At 58.0% G+C, this 14,173-nt stretch overlaps 1 protein-coding gene across 1 annotated transcript in view; it reads right to left on the bottom strand.

The window, feature by feature from the left end:
• COL16A1 (collagen type XVI alpha 1 chain) overlaps positions 1–7,714 on the bottom strand; it is a 49,208-nt gene extending 41,494 nt beyond the window's left edge. Inside the window, exons 1-10 of the mRNA XM_080799904.1 lie at positions 7,620–7,714; positions 5,964–6,070; positions 3,984–4,058; positions 3,759–3,876; positions 2,749–2,872; positions 2,162–2,428; positions 1,540–1,620; positions 1,263–1,388; positions 463–516; positions 151–177 (exon numbers count right to left, since the gene is read on the bottom strand). Coding sequence (XP_080656030.1) covers positions 151–177; positions 463–516; positions 1,263–1,388; positions 1,540–1,620; positions 2,162–2,428; positions 2,749–2,872; positions 3,759–3,876; positions 3,984–4,058; positions 5,964–6,036 — 945 coding nt within the window. The 5' untranslated portion in view covers positions 6,037–6,070; positions 7,620–7,714. The remainder of the gene's footprint in view (positions 1–150; positions 178–462; positions 517–1,262; positions 1,389–1,539; positions 1,621–2,161; positions 2,429–2,748; positions 2,873–3,758; positions 3,877–3,983; positions 4,059–5,963; positions 6,071–7,619) is intronic.
• Between the last annotated feature and the right edge of the window lie 6,459 nt (positions 7,715–14,173).

Raw genomic sequence — 14,173 nt, 5'->3', positions numbered from 1 at the left:
GCCCAGCACTGAGCCCCAGGGGAATGCTGGGAGCTGCGTTGTCATCCCAAACCCCCATGCCCAGATCTGATGCCCCAGAGCCTGTCCAAAGGGTTCATGCTGGCACCCCTTCAACCAAGCTCTTTTTGCCAGTCTAGATGGGAGGCTTACCTCATCGGCTGCTGTCTCCTGCCGGGCCTGGGAAGAGGGAGGGCATGGTGATGGGCAGGAGGCAGAGGCTGTGAGGCCCTGTCCAATACTCCTACCCAAGAACCATCGGGAGCGGGTGCCCTGCACTGTGCCAGGTACTGTCTGGCCCGCCCCCATTCATCCCTCCTGTGCGTCCTCAGCTCGGTCCAGGAGTGGGGGCAGGGGGACGTGAGTGGGAGTACAGTGGCTTATTCCAGGGGTCTACAGAGGGCACAAAGAGCAGCCAGAGGGCACGACGGACTCCATCCCCTGCCCTCCCCCTACCATCTCTACCTTTGTTCCCCTCTCTGCCTTCTGGCTGATGCTTCCTGTCAGTTGGGCGTCCACCTGGGCAGACGGAGTGAAAAAGGAACTCTTGAAGACGGGGCAGTGCAGGGACCCATGTTGGAAAGGGGCACCCAGGTGGGGGCATGGCCCCAGGTGGCCCCTCAGCTAGCACCTCGCCAGGCATCGAGAGCCTGCTCAGGCTCCTGGCACTCCCCCAGGCCCTCCTCCTCCTCCCCCCACCCACGTGATGTCGGAGAAAACAAGACCATGAATCAATGGGAGCCTGTGTTCCTGCAGCCAAAGGCTGGCACAATGCCCAGCGGGCAGGGAGGCTGCCCAGCTTGGGGGTGGGGCAAAGGGAGGGACTGGTCTTCCCCGCCACCCTAAAGAACCTGAGAGTGGGTAGGGCAGCTGGCCATGGTGCTGGGTGTAAGACCAACCTGCCATTGGCTGGGGCTGGGCCCGCGAAAGCAAGCAAGCCCGGAGGGAAGCAGTGGGGCCTGGGCTCTGACCCCAGGTACCCCTGTCCCGGAGATACTGCCTTTGGGTGCAAACCTGGTCCTGACATCACCAGAGGGGTCCTGGGTGACACCAGTGAGGGCTGGGTAGTGCCAGAGCTAGAGGCACATCTCTCCATGCCAACAGCTTCATACAGTGGGCTCTGTCTCCTTGAATCCTACAGGGGTGGTCCAGAGACAGGTGGGGCTTCCAGTGCCCTCCCTACCCCAGGCACAACTGGCCCTGTGCTGGACCCCGGTCTCACTTATACCTACCGGCGCTCATGTCTACCTGTCCCGCCCACCCACCTTGCTGTTTTGAGGCTCCTCCAGGCAAAAGCAGCGGGTGTAGACCCTGCCTTCAGTCTGTGGATTAATCTCGATGAGCTCATTGCTCTGGGTATCCCGGCGAGCCTTGGAGGTCTCTGGGGGACACTGTCCAGAGTGGGGGAAGGACTGGGGTCAGTACATAAGGCAAACCCCCCCCAAACCCTACTCATCCTAAGCTCCCAGGTCATCCCGGTCACCCCTCTCCAGCACACTGTGCCCCAGACCTTCCCAGCTGGGCCAGAGCAGGACCACTCACCCCGCCTGGTAAGATCTCACAGCATCCCTCCTCCAGCACAAGCTCTGGGTCACAGTAGATGTGTGCCTGCTGAAGGTCAAACTGCAGGGGACAAGACACACAAATCAGTTTCCCACTTCGTTTGATCAAACGACTCAGCGGTTTGCCCTCATAGGGTTTCCAGTCTCACCTGGAGAGATTGTCAGGAGTAAAGTGAAACAGAGCTGCACATGCAGGAAAGATGGAGAGGAGGGAGAAAAGTTCGCTTTGGCCCAGAGGAACAGGGCCAGAGGAGGTTCAGGTTCAGCGAGGCCTTGAAGGACCGGTAGATGTCCTGTGGATGAGTATGCAACAGCACAGGCAAAGGCGAGCAGGCATGAAAGTAGCAGGTGAGATGGTTGACTAGGAAGGAATTGACCAGAGTAAGCCGTACAGAGAGACGTAAAGGAAGGAGATAAACCATGGACATTTCTAGGGACCAGATCATGAAGGGCCTTGAATGCCAGGTTACTACGTGTAGGGCCATGGGGAACCACAAGAGGATTCTGAGCAAGGGAAGGACCTGGTCAGATACAGATTCCAGGGAGCTCATTCCGGCCCCCAGAAGGCGGGAACAGAGGCCAGCGCCCGACCTAGCACTCACCGAGACGGGCTTCCCCTGGTCAGCATCCAAGCCCAGAAAGACATGGCCCACGGGCCGCATGGGTCGCCGGGGCCCCAGAGGCTTCGAGGAGGCTGAGGTACAGTCCACATGCACGGAGGCCACACGTTCAGCCACGCTCAGCACCAGCTTGTGCCAGCGCAGGTCAAAGAGCTGGGGCACCCGGAAGATGCAGGACACAAAGTCACCATCTTGGCCCCGGGCCCGGAGCTCCAGACTCCGCTCTGGGCTGTTGACTTCCAGGGAAATCTGTGCAGCATTGGGAAAGAAAGAGGGCAGAGAGTCAGAGCCCCACAGGCTCAGTCTGGCAAAGTGCGGGGCTCTCAAAGTCATTTCACAGGAGGCAGACCTGAAGCCCAGAAAGACAGGAAAGCTGGTAGGGCCACAGAGCCATCCACCCTGAAGGAAGGGGACAGGAGCTGCTGGGCGCAGGGTAGCCTCGAGGGTGGGCACTGGGGATGGGGCAGAGGGGTCCCTGAATTCACAAGCTGGGACAGAGGTCGGGCTGGACGGGTACTGCTCGATGCCCTCAGAGCCATGGGGGGACGGGGCAGAGGTGTCAAGCTCACCTGTGGGTACCCATCTCCATCGGTCACTTGGAATAAATACCACGTGCTCTGGTGGGTGTGTTTCTTCAGCAAGAGCGTCAGCACCAGGGCGAACTCATCGGGGAGGCCCCGAGGGAACACTCGTCTGGGGGCAGGGCAGGGCAGGGAGAGGACGCTGAGGCTCAGGTGAGAGGCCAGCCACTGCCCACCCTGGGCCCTCAGGACGGCCGAACCAGCGTGAGACACGCACAGGCCCACACCTCCAAACCGACACACACATGAGCATGTCCGTTCACTCTACTGACATCGCCTGAGTGCCTACTACGTGCCAAGTGGGTCCAGCTGCTGGGGAGTAGCAGTGGTGAAAACACAGAGAAGGTTCCTGCCCTCGTGGAGCCTTCAAGTCTGACGGGGAGCCACAGGGGGGAGAGGTAGGACCCTAGACAAAGAATCCCCAGGATGACTATGTCACTATTTCGTGTCAAGTGTGGTTGAGTTCTTCCACAGACTCCGGGCTTCCCTGGAACCCAGGACAGCCAGGATGGGGCTGGGAGAAGAGGTACTAACAAAAGGTAAGAAGCATTGAGTGTGACGGGAGCAGCTGGCAAGAAAGAGGAACGGTTTGGAAGGTGAGGCTGGAGAGGGAAGCAGGGGCCAGACCCCCAGGGGACTTCTAGGAGTTTGAACCTCACCCACAGGCACATGTGGGTACGTGCTCTCTCTTTCTCACACACACATCCATACACACACATACAACATGACTCTTGCCAGCTTCCCACCCCCATCCCGGGGTCTTCCCAGCGCCCATAGGATGGCTACCTCTACTAGCCAGAGGTAGGGAAGGGACGGGACAGAGGGTGGGTCTGCCACGCATCTCCTCTGGGCCCACCCTGCAAGCCCCAGGGGCAGGAACCAGACGGACTCCCAGCAGGGGGTAGGCTATAATGACCCACAGGCACCCCTGGGTTTTGGTCCCACGTCCAGAGTTGCCAGGGAGTGTTAATTCCCAGTGGTCGCACTGGGGCCTTTACCGTACTGGCTGGGTGATCGCGGCTGCCCCCAGTCGAAGGATGAGGGGCCCCTTGGGGTTGCGGATCTTCTTGATGGCAGATGTTTTCATGAGGTTGAGTCGGCGGATGAGATTAAAGCCTTTGGGGGAGACACCCAATGAAGAGCTCTGCTGGGCAGGTGAGGAGGGGTAACAGCCACTCCAGGAAGATGGGGGAGGGGGACAGCTGAATGAGATGGGCACTCACCGGTCACATTGGTCGATAAATGGCTTCTGTGCTCCAATTTGAGTCCTTCCTGTTGTGAAGGAGGACACTGCTCGCCTGGAAGAGAATCGGCAGTGGGCCATTCAGTGGCCTCTGGCTGAAGAGTCCAGGCTCTTGGGGAAGCTGGAGAGAAGCAAGTTTTTGTTCCCCCAAAATGGGGAACCTGCCTTGGGGCTGCTTTTACCTCTTGCCTTCTGACCCTGGCTGCCCTGGGAGCCAGGAGGACCCCCAGTATACAGATGGGAAGACTGAGGTCCAGAGACTGAGGCTGGGCCCAAGGCCACGAAGTGAGTTCACAGCAGAGCAGGACCAGAACTCCTGGAACTCAAATCCCCCATGATTCCAAGTCAGGGGGAAGGTCAGCAAGAGAAGGAGCAAAAGCAAATCTCAGTAGAGAGCTGGATATAAACATGTGCTTCCTCCTGCATATACACCCAAGCAGGGGGCAAGGGCACCTGGGGGTAAAGAAAATCACATTATGCATGCTTGTGTTATATATGAGCACATGAGCATGTCTGCACATGCGTGAGTTACAGATGCCCGTGCCCCTGGGGATGCCATGTACAGCCGGTACACGTGTTCTCGGCAGTGGGTGGAGTTTACTTCCTACATCTAAAGCAGAAAAGCAAACCAGACACAAGTCTGAGCCAACAGAATGACTTTTCACCTGGATAACTACCTTACGAAACAGTGAGAAGAGACCGAGGGCCTGAAGGGACCACAAGCTCAAGGGAACCACCCACACCTTGGAGCTCCATATAGGGTATATTAACTGGGTAAAGGCTCCTAGAAAAGAATAGCTTAATTATGGTCTCCAGAACCCTGAAGGGACAGACAGGCAGCCATGGGCCTGCCTCCTCTCAGGGATGACTGAGCAAAATGTCAGGAAAGGTGCTACAAGAGGAGAAAAAGGCCAGACTCAAAGAGGCCTTCCCATCACTGCAGGTGGGATAGCTGGGACAGGACAACGGGTACAGCTCCAAGAAGCTGGGCATTGGACTCCCTGGCTGCCTAGCTGGAAGAAAGACTCCTGGATCCCTGGGCCCAGTGACCCCACTGAAGTCCCCCTCCCCCTGGTCTGGCCAGAAGGACTATCACTGTCTTCAGCATCGGCAGCAGCAATGGGTGACTCACCCCTTGGCAACAGGCCCAGATTCCTTACAGATGTTGAAATTCCCTGCCCCATCCCCCAGGGAACCCGGTGAGGGAGAGAGCAAGGCACACGAGCATACATGCAGAAACACATATGTACACACACAACCTGCGGGCAATCACATGGGTGCTGGCCGCACACCCCTCTCACATCGGCACTTTGCTTTTTCTGCCTCCCTCGGCTCGTTTCGGGTCCTAGGAGTTCTATTTCTGCTCAGCCGGGCAGCTAAGCTCGAAACCCAGAGGGCACCCAGCAGGGCAGGGCAAGTTGCCCGGTCAACTTCCTCTGGCTTTGGGCCCTGGAAAGCTGCACCCTCTGTCCCATCCAGCGTCTGGGCCTCGAGGCGGGCCGTTTATTCGGGATCCAGGGCCAGCCGTGGAGGAGGAGCAGCACGTGGGCTGGAGGATGGATTCTCCACCATGAAAAGGAGTGGAAGGGCCTGGGCCTCTTTCAAGATGCAGCTTCCTTCTGCAGGAAAGTCACGGGCCTGCGTGTGCGCAGGATGGGCTCACATGCCGGGGGTGGGGGGGGTCGTCGGAGGAAGGGAGGAGGGCTGTGTCTCACACACAGAGACGCAGGAATAGGTACAGAGCCGCTCTTGCCGCAGAAAGACTCAGAGATGGACAAACACACAGACAGAAGCACAAAGACACTCTGGCTCACACCACTCCAACGCCTCAGGCCACCCCAAGCCCACCCTCTGACCCTCCCTCCATAAACACCCACGTGACCTAGGCACATGGCCACACCTGTACATCAGGCAGCCAATCACAGGCCAATGGCACCCCAAGCCTCATATGGCTCCTCACCTGTGTCTGCCCCCCGGCTGCACACGGCCCAGAGACTAAGCAGCCACAAGCCAGGGACCCAAGGCGCCTGCATCCTGGTCCGGAGAGGTCGGCCACAGCCCCAGTTCCTGAAAACCACAGAGACCGTGGAGGTGGATTCCTGAGCTCACATGACGTGATCCAGAGGCAAGGAGCAGCCGGCCCGTGGGGCCCAGGCCCTCGTGCTGGGGTGGGAGGAGGGCTGGCCAAGCATCCGTCCCTCTCAGAGGCCCAACCACAGGTCCTGGGCTAGGATTTGGGCCAGGGTAATATCAAAATATTTAACCACCGGTATGGCACGGACACGGATCAGCCAGAGCAGAACGCTGGCTGGCGCATTCTGGGTCCGGACAGTTTTGGATGGTGCTGGTGGGTAGTTGCTGGATTAAGGAGAGATCTAGAAGGTCCTAGAAGGCCAGGTGAACTGGGAGAGGGAGAGGGCTTGAGACAGAGACTACCAAGACACTTAGAAGTATTTCAATGTCTTACCAACCTATACAGCTCTGTATTGCTATATACTGGCCTGGTACCTGGCTAGCGGAACCCGGCTCAGCCAGTCAGTCCTGCCAGGCACCCACAAGGTCAGGAGCTGCGTCTCCTGGCAGGTATCACAGAGTTGTGTGTGGGCCAAGGAAGTTTCACCAATGGGTACGGTGGGTGGGAAAGCGGGTCACCGGGCTCAGGACCTTGTTGCCAACCTCCCCCGCTGATGGATGCTCGTCTTTTAGTTTTATTAAACCCTGATGGATGGGCCCAGATAAATCAATGCAGGCTCAGCAAGCGGCCAGCAGACCCATACATCATCCGGCCTCCCCTGAGACAGACAGCACTTGCACGTGCACACACAGAGTTATTCATGTGTCAGCGTGACACACGCAGATACATAAGCACGTGTCCACATGGACACATTTGTGCTAGCGCGTGCGTACAGACCTACCTGCATACAGGATTGCTCTCAGAGACACATGTTCACCGATCTACCCAGACATACCAGTTTGCACGTACACACGTGCCCATAGCCAGCCTATGACTACCCCTCCAGTAGGCCCTCCTGTCGGGAAGTTCTTATGCAAGTCTGACCTCATTCCCCCCAGCTGTTATGGAATTCTATTTCCCTTCCCTCAGTCCTGAATAGGGAGTGAGCGCAAGAAGGATCCCTCACCTCAATATATTTGGAGATAGAATCCCGATCCCCTTGTTCCTGGGGCAGAACGGTTTCTCCACCCCACTCGCCCTCCTTCCTAGGGGTGGGCACATCCCATCACCCAAAACCCTATCCCGGCCTCCCCATCCTGCCCGGGGAAGAGCTGCCAGCTGCGGGAGGCCTGTGACCACATGTGGAGGGGGGAATATCGGTGGGCTTGTCCCCTTCCTGCTCATCCCCTCCAGCCTCCACTCCCCAGAGCAGGGGCTGCAGGGATATGAGAGAAGCTTCCAAAGATGTGATCCCATCCTAATACAAAGGCGCGGATTTGGGGGCAGGGAGAGCAGAACTGAGATGGAGTTTAGAGCTCCCCTACGGAGAAAGCAACTGAGGTCCAGGCGCGGGATGCCACTTGGCCCGAGTCACACAGCAAGCTGGAGGCAGAAGTGCTTCCACCCAGAGCCCCGAGGCAGCCCACTCCACCCCCCACTTACCGTGGCTGGGGATCCCCCACCTCCCTGAGTAATCCACGTAGCCCGGGGGCAGCCAGCCAGGGGAAGCAGGGGGGCTGGGTTCCTCAGGCCCGCGGGCGAGGTCCTCGATCACTTCCGACGGGCCGCGAAGACCCGGCTTCCCAGGTCGCTAGCTCCGGGGGCTGAATGCTGCCCCGCGAGCGAGCGCGCGCCTGTCTGCCGGGGACCGCCGGCCACTCCGGGCGGGGGAAGAGGGGCGGTTCCAGGGGGCTGGGAACGTGCCAGGGCAGCTAATGGAACACAGCTGGACCCGCCCGCCGAGCGGGAGGCAGGAGGGAGGGCCGGGAGGGGGCTCCGGCGGTGGCAGAGACGGCCGGCGGGACGCACGGTCCCGCTCCCGGCCTGGCCCCGCGCCCGCGCGCGCCCCGCCCGCTTCCCCGCCAGGTGAGCTCTGCAGCGAGCGGGGCGGGACCCTGCGTGCCCGGAGCTGCCCTGCGAGGGGGCTCTGCAGCCAGCGGCCGCCGCGGGGTGGGGGAGGCCGGCCCTTTAAGGGCCCGGCCGGAGCGTGAAGGGCCTCCCCGGTGCCACCCCTTTCCCTTCGCCTGGCAGGGGTTCCAGAAGGCTGGAGAGGGCGGGCGGGGGGTTGCAGACCCTCCTCCCCAGTTCCGTGGCAGCGGTGACGTGGCTGCTGCCCAGGCCTCCTCGGTCAGCTATTTCCAGTTTCTTAGCCTCATGTTCCCAGTTAGTCTGTTCCTCGGTCTGAGCTGAACTGGGGCATGGGGAGAGGAGGTCGTCCCAGAGTTGGGGTGGGCGCTGCATTAACCCGTTCTGCTCTAGCCTCTTGCCCAGAGGAGTGGAGCCCGGCAGGTTCCCTTCTTCCTGACTCCGTGAGGTTAGAAGGACTCCAGTCCCTGTCCTCTGCTCTAGCTTTGTGGCTTGGAACTCACTATTTAACTCGGACTCCCTTTTTCATCTGTATGATGGGATAATGATCGCTATACCTCACAGGGTTGTTGTGAGCAGGAAATGAGTGGAAGTCTATCAAAGGGCTTTATACAGGGTCTGGCACAAAAGAGGAGCTCCCTATGGGGCGCCTGGCTGGCTCCATCCGTGGAGCATGGGACTCTTGATCTTGGAATCAAGAGTTTGAGCCCCGCCTTGGGGGTCAAGTCCGCTTAAAAAAATAAACATGCAAGGATAGCTATAAAAAGCCCTAAAAAGAAGAGCTGTAAGAAACGAGGATTGTCAAGTAATAAAAATGATGTTTTTAAAAAGGAGCTCAATAAATATTCATTATTATTATCTTTATTAACATGAACACTGGCAGGAGGTAGGGGGTTGGGGGCAGGGGTTCCTGGGATTCTACCATATACGTCATCGATGGGACTTCTGAGCAAAAAAGAGCAGGTACGGAGTCCAGTTCTACCCAGAGGTGGGGGATAATCAAGGTGACACTCCCAAGGGTACCCAGCCCAAGGCAGCAAACAAATTTCTGGGCACCGAGGCCGAGGAACTACGGAGGCCCACGAATGGAAGGAATGGATAGGGAGAGGGGGAGCGACTGGGGTGCCCTGATGAAGAGAGACTTCCTGTAGAAGCAAAATGGGTGAACTGTAGCTCTCTGGCCCCATCTAACCCGGGAGAGGGGGGAGCAGGACCGGGATTTCCCGCCTTAAGAGCCAGAGGCGCTGAGTCAGCGGAAACCCCAACCAAGACCACAGAGGAGCCCCACTGTGGTCCCGGCCCAGGGGAGCCAAGCTGTCCCAGATGTGGCTATGACAGTGGTGGAGCCTGGGAAACGCTGAGCTCAGCAGGCGGGAAGCAGAGAGGTGGGGCTTTCTGGGCACTCCAGCCTGAGAAGGGGGCAGGGGCACAGGCTCTGCCTGCCCAAAGGTGCTGTCCCAGAGGTGGGCATTTGGGAACCAATAGGCAGTGCATATAGGTCAGGGTCTGTGCTGAGAACTTCACATAGGCTGACTCCTTTACTCTTCACGTCCACCCCAGGAGGGAGAATTGTAGTCTTATCCCCATTTTACAGATGGAGAAACCTGGAGCACAAGAATGATGCAACTTGCCCGAGCTCACACGGCTAGGAGATGGTGGGACAGGTACCCACGCCCAGGAAGCCCACACTCACAACACAATCTTAACTACTGTGCCATCCTGGGCAACTCCTACCCTTCCCCCATTCATGCCCGGCTCTCCAAGGCAGGAGGAGAGGGCTGGACCCAGAGCAGCCAGAGCAAGAAGGACCTGAGAAGGGGGAACAGAGATAGCTCCCCGCAGCATCCCAAGGGTACTCCCACTAACCGCCAAGCCTAGGGTGCTCCCTGGGCCTGGATACAATGCAGACACGGTCTAGAAAGGTACCTCTGCGCCTTCCTCCCTTGGCCACGCAGGCGCACACATCAAGGAGCACGCAGATACGCTTTCTCACAACACGCGTGTAGACTTCACATGCACAGGCAGGCGATTATCTTTACACAGACACACGCATGCACATGCTAGTCCTCCGCATAAACGGACGCACAGAGACACATATGCGAGCACATATGAAACCACAGAAATATATCCCTGGACATACTCCAACACAGGTGCCTAATTCCCAGAACGCACGCGTACAGCCCTGCACGTACTTGGATATGCACACACAGAGTATGTCTGCGCAAACATACATAGACACACACCCGTGCCCACAGGGACAACTACTCTCATACGCGAGCAGAGAAAGCTACAGAACTACAGTGCGTACACGCATGTGCACACAGACACAGGTGGCTCCTGCAGAACCGCCCCCCCCGACTCCCACACGGACCGTGCACGCACATACGTGCGCACGTTTATACGCTTCCGCCCCAGAAAGCCCCGCACACCAGCGAGCAGGGTCTCCTGTGGGGCTGGGCTCAGTGCCCTGGCCCCAGATGGTATCACCACGAGGTAATCAGCTCTGCTAATCGCCACCAGCTGCCCTGGAGCCTGACTGCCGCTGCCGGGTGGGGCTCCAAGGCCTCCCGGGCCCAGGGTCGTATGCCCAGATGTCAGCCGGGCCCAAGGGCTGCCCACCCCACTGTCCCAGCTGGCCGCTGGGGAATCCCCATCTGGCAGAGGCAGCACAGGAAGCTGGGGGAAAATAAAGAGCCAAGACAGGACCTTGTCCCAGGACAGGCCCCAGAGCTCCCACACAGCCAAGCAGAGGTGGTCTGAACCCCACATGCTCACGTGGGTACCTGGCCCCCGGCATATGGGCACACAGGTGTGCATGCACGCACGCATATCCCACATGGCCCAAACAGACCTCCTGATTATTCCCCAAAGATCTGCTTCCTCCTGTCTTCTTCATTCTGGTAAATGCCACCATAATTCACTCAGATGCTCAGGCCAAAGAACTAGGAGTCATCCTTGGTTCCTCCCCCGCCCCCTATCCAGTCCTGTTGACTCTGCCTCCAAAACACAGCCTGCATCTCCCCACTTCTCCCCCACTCTCACCCAAGCCACACCCGCTTCTGCCTGGACTGTTACAGGAGACCCCCAATCCCTACCTCCCACCCAGCAGCCAGCAAGGCCTTTCCAAATCTGTTGTGTTCACGGTCCTGCTTCAATTTTCCGGTTCTCATTTCACCTAGAATAAAACCCCAGATCTCTTCCTTGGCCTTCCTCAGAGCCCATCATGATCTGGCCTCCACCTTCCTGTCCAGCAACCTCGCTCCAGGAGCTGGGGCCCCACTGGCTTCCATTCTCAGTCCTGAATTGGCCAGGTGGATGTTCCCCTGGGGGCTTTTGTACCAACCCCTCCCTCTGCCTGGAAGGATTTGCCCCGATCTTTGCTGGACTGGTTCTTTGATAGGTCTCCTCTCAAAGTTACTTCCTTGGGTGGCCCTCCCTGACCACCAGATCCAGAGGAATCTCAAGTGGCTCCTGATCACATGAATCTGTTTTAAATCTCTGCATAGCTGCAGTATTTGTGTGTGTGTGTGTGTGTGTGTGTGTGTGTGTGTGTGTGTGTGTGCTGTCTTTCTCTCCTAATAAGCAAGAGCTTCCACAAGGGGCCGTGTCCACCCGCTGGTCCTCACCAACCCACAGCTGAGCCTGGCACCCCAGGTGAAGTCATGGGGAAATGCACGCTGGCACTGTCCCAGCCCTCAGGCACAGATGCGCGCCCCGCAGGAGTTATCACACGCCAGCATGGGCGTGAGCGAACACACGTGCAGAAACACCCACAGGCGCACAGCTTCTGGGCCCCAGAGGAGAGGCTGAGACCCGAGGACCAAGGTCACGCTCCGTTTCCCTTGGATGCTCTGGGTGTCTCTAACCCATCTCCTTATGACTCTGGCTGTCTCCCACTGTCTCTGTCCTTTTTGCTCTGGGTCTGTGTCACTCTAGGACTCTCTAGCCTTCTTCCCTGTGCTGCTGGGCGCCCTGCAGCTCCCTCTCGCCTCTGCCTCTCCGCTTCCAACTCTCCTGCGTGCCTGTTTGGGGACCTCCATCTCCAACGCCGAATCTCTGTCTCTCTGGGTCTCTCTGGTCTCTGTCTTTTCCTCCCCCTTTCTGTATCTCCATGTCCCTGTCCCCTGCCTCTCTTTATCCTCGAGCTGCTCTGTTCTCTGCTTCCCTTCGCCCTGTCTCTGTCTCTCCCGTCTCTCTCTGCCTGTGTCTCCGTTTCTGGCTCTGTATCTCTGTCTCTCCCGTCTCTCTCTGCCTGTGTCTCCGTTTCTGGCTCTGTATCTCTGACTCTCTGACTCTGTTTCTTGTCCTCCCTCCACCTCTTTGCCTTAAATCAGTCCCGCTGCCCCATCTCCACGGCTGTCCGCGTCCCTGTGGTGGGGAGACCCATCTTTCACCTCCAGCAGCAGCTTTATGGGCCCAGCGGGTGGGCCGGCGCTCTACTCCGCCTCTCCGATGTCCACCTCCCCTGCAGGGCCACGGTGAGCTGCACACAGACAGCCTTGACCCTGGCAACATTTACAGATGCCCAACCAGACAGGCAGATTTCAATAGCTCATGGCACCCCAGAGCTCCCAGAGAGGTAGGTGCAGACTCTGACAGGTGCTGCTACAGATTCGGTGATGTCAGGGCAGGTGGTCACGGGGGTGGGGGGGGGGTGTTAGGAGGGAGAACACAGTAGGCATCATGAGTCCCAACTTGATTGCCCCCTGGGCTCAGCCCACTTGTTCTGAGGGAACTATGGGGAGGTGACAGGCACAAGAGTCCTGGATTCCAGTCCTACCTTTACCCACTGTGGGATCCTGGGCCCCCGCCTCCCCAGCGTGGCATAAGGTAAACTATAGACTCCCCCCATGAACCCACTTCACCTGGTGTGCTAGGACACCTCGCAGCCCCTTGTCTGACAATTCTCCCTCAGTAGTTCTCCACCGAGGCAATTTTGCTCCCCATGGGACACTGGGCAACGTCTGGGGACACTCTTGACTGTTACAGCTTGGGGGCATGCCTACTGGCATCCGGGGGGTAGCGCCCAGGGGTGCTGCTATACATCCCATGATAGGATATGATATGGACGCCTCCTGTGAGGCACAGGACAGTCCCTCACAATAAAAGAATTATTGGGTCCACCTGCCAGCAGCGGCAAGGTGGAGAAACTCTACTCTACCCCGAGGGAAAAATTCGGCTCCTCGGAATTCCCACGCTCTCTGACCGCCTGTAAAGTCTTCATCATACTCTGAGCAGGGGTGGGGGCCGTTAGAAGACAGTAGCGGTGATCCTGGCTCTGACTTTAATAGCGGCAGCTAAGATTTATTGGGCCTTTCTAAAGCACTGGCTGGCACCAAACATGGAGAAACTCATTTGAGTCTCGCAACAGCCACAGGAGGCCCGGGCACAATCGAGATGCCCGTTCCAAGTGCGGGGATGCAGGCAGAGAGAAGTGAGTCATCAGCTCAGGGTCACAGAGCTGGCAAGGACAAAGCCAGATCTGAACTGGTCATTTTGGGACAGACCCACAGGGCAGAGTCCTGTCTGGGAAAGAGTCCACACAGCACGGTCCTGGGCAAGTCCTTTGGCCTCTCTGAGCCTCCTGGGGTGTTTTTGCTTTTGTTTTTATTTTTGTTTTCATCCGTCAAATGGGATCTACTGTCTCATGTAATACAGCCAGCAGCAATTCTAGGAAATAAGGCATTATTCTTACCTCTTTACAGGCCAGAAAGCCAAGGATTCAAGACTGAAGGCTCAGGTCATAGGACTGGGAAGTGGTGGAGCAGAGATCTGAACTGAGCTCCGCCTGACCCCAGGGCTTCGATTCTGAATCAGGTCACCTGCAGTTGCCCAAGTGCCACAAAGCAGGAGAGCAGAGGTCCTCAAGCTTGGAGAACTGGTCCCACACGGCCCCACCCCCCAGGGTTTCAGATTCAGTAGAGCTTGCTTTTTGAGTAAGTTCCCAGGCCATGCGGATGCTACTGGCCCAGGGACTACACGGAGAACCCCTGCAATAGAACCTGGTGTCAGATCGCGTGTCCCTGGGTTCAAATCCTGGCTCTGGCTGTTGCTGGCTCTGTAACAGAGGGATGGGGGTATGGGGGGGGGTGTCGCTTAACCTCTTCCTCTGAGAAACAGAGAGAATGTAA

This window comes from Martes martes, assembly GCF_963455335.1.
Source record: "Martes martes genome assembly, chromosome: 4".
Classification (NCBI taxonomy): domain Eukaryota; kingdom Metazoa; phylum Chordata; class Mammalia; order Carnivora; family Mustelidae; genus Martes; species Martes martes.
This window is presented reverse-complemented; position numbering and strand designations above follow the sequence as displayed.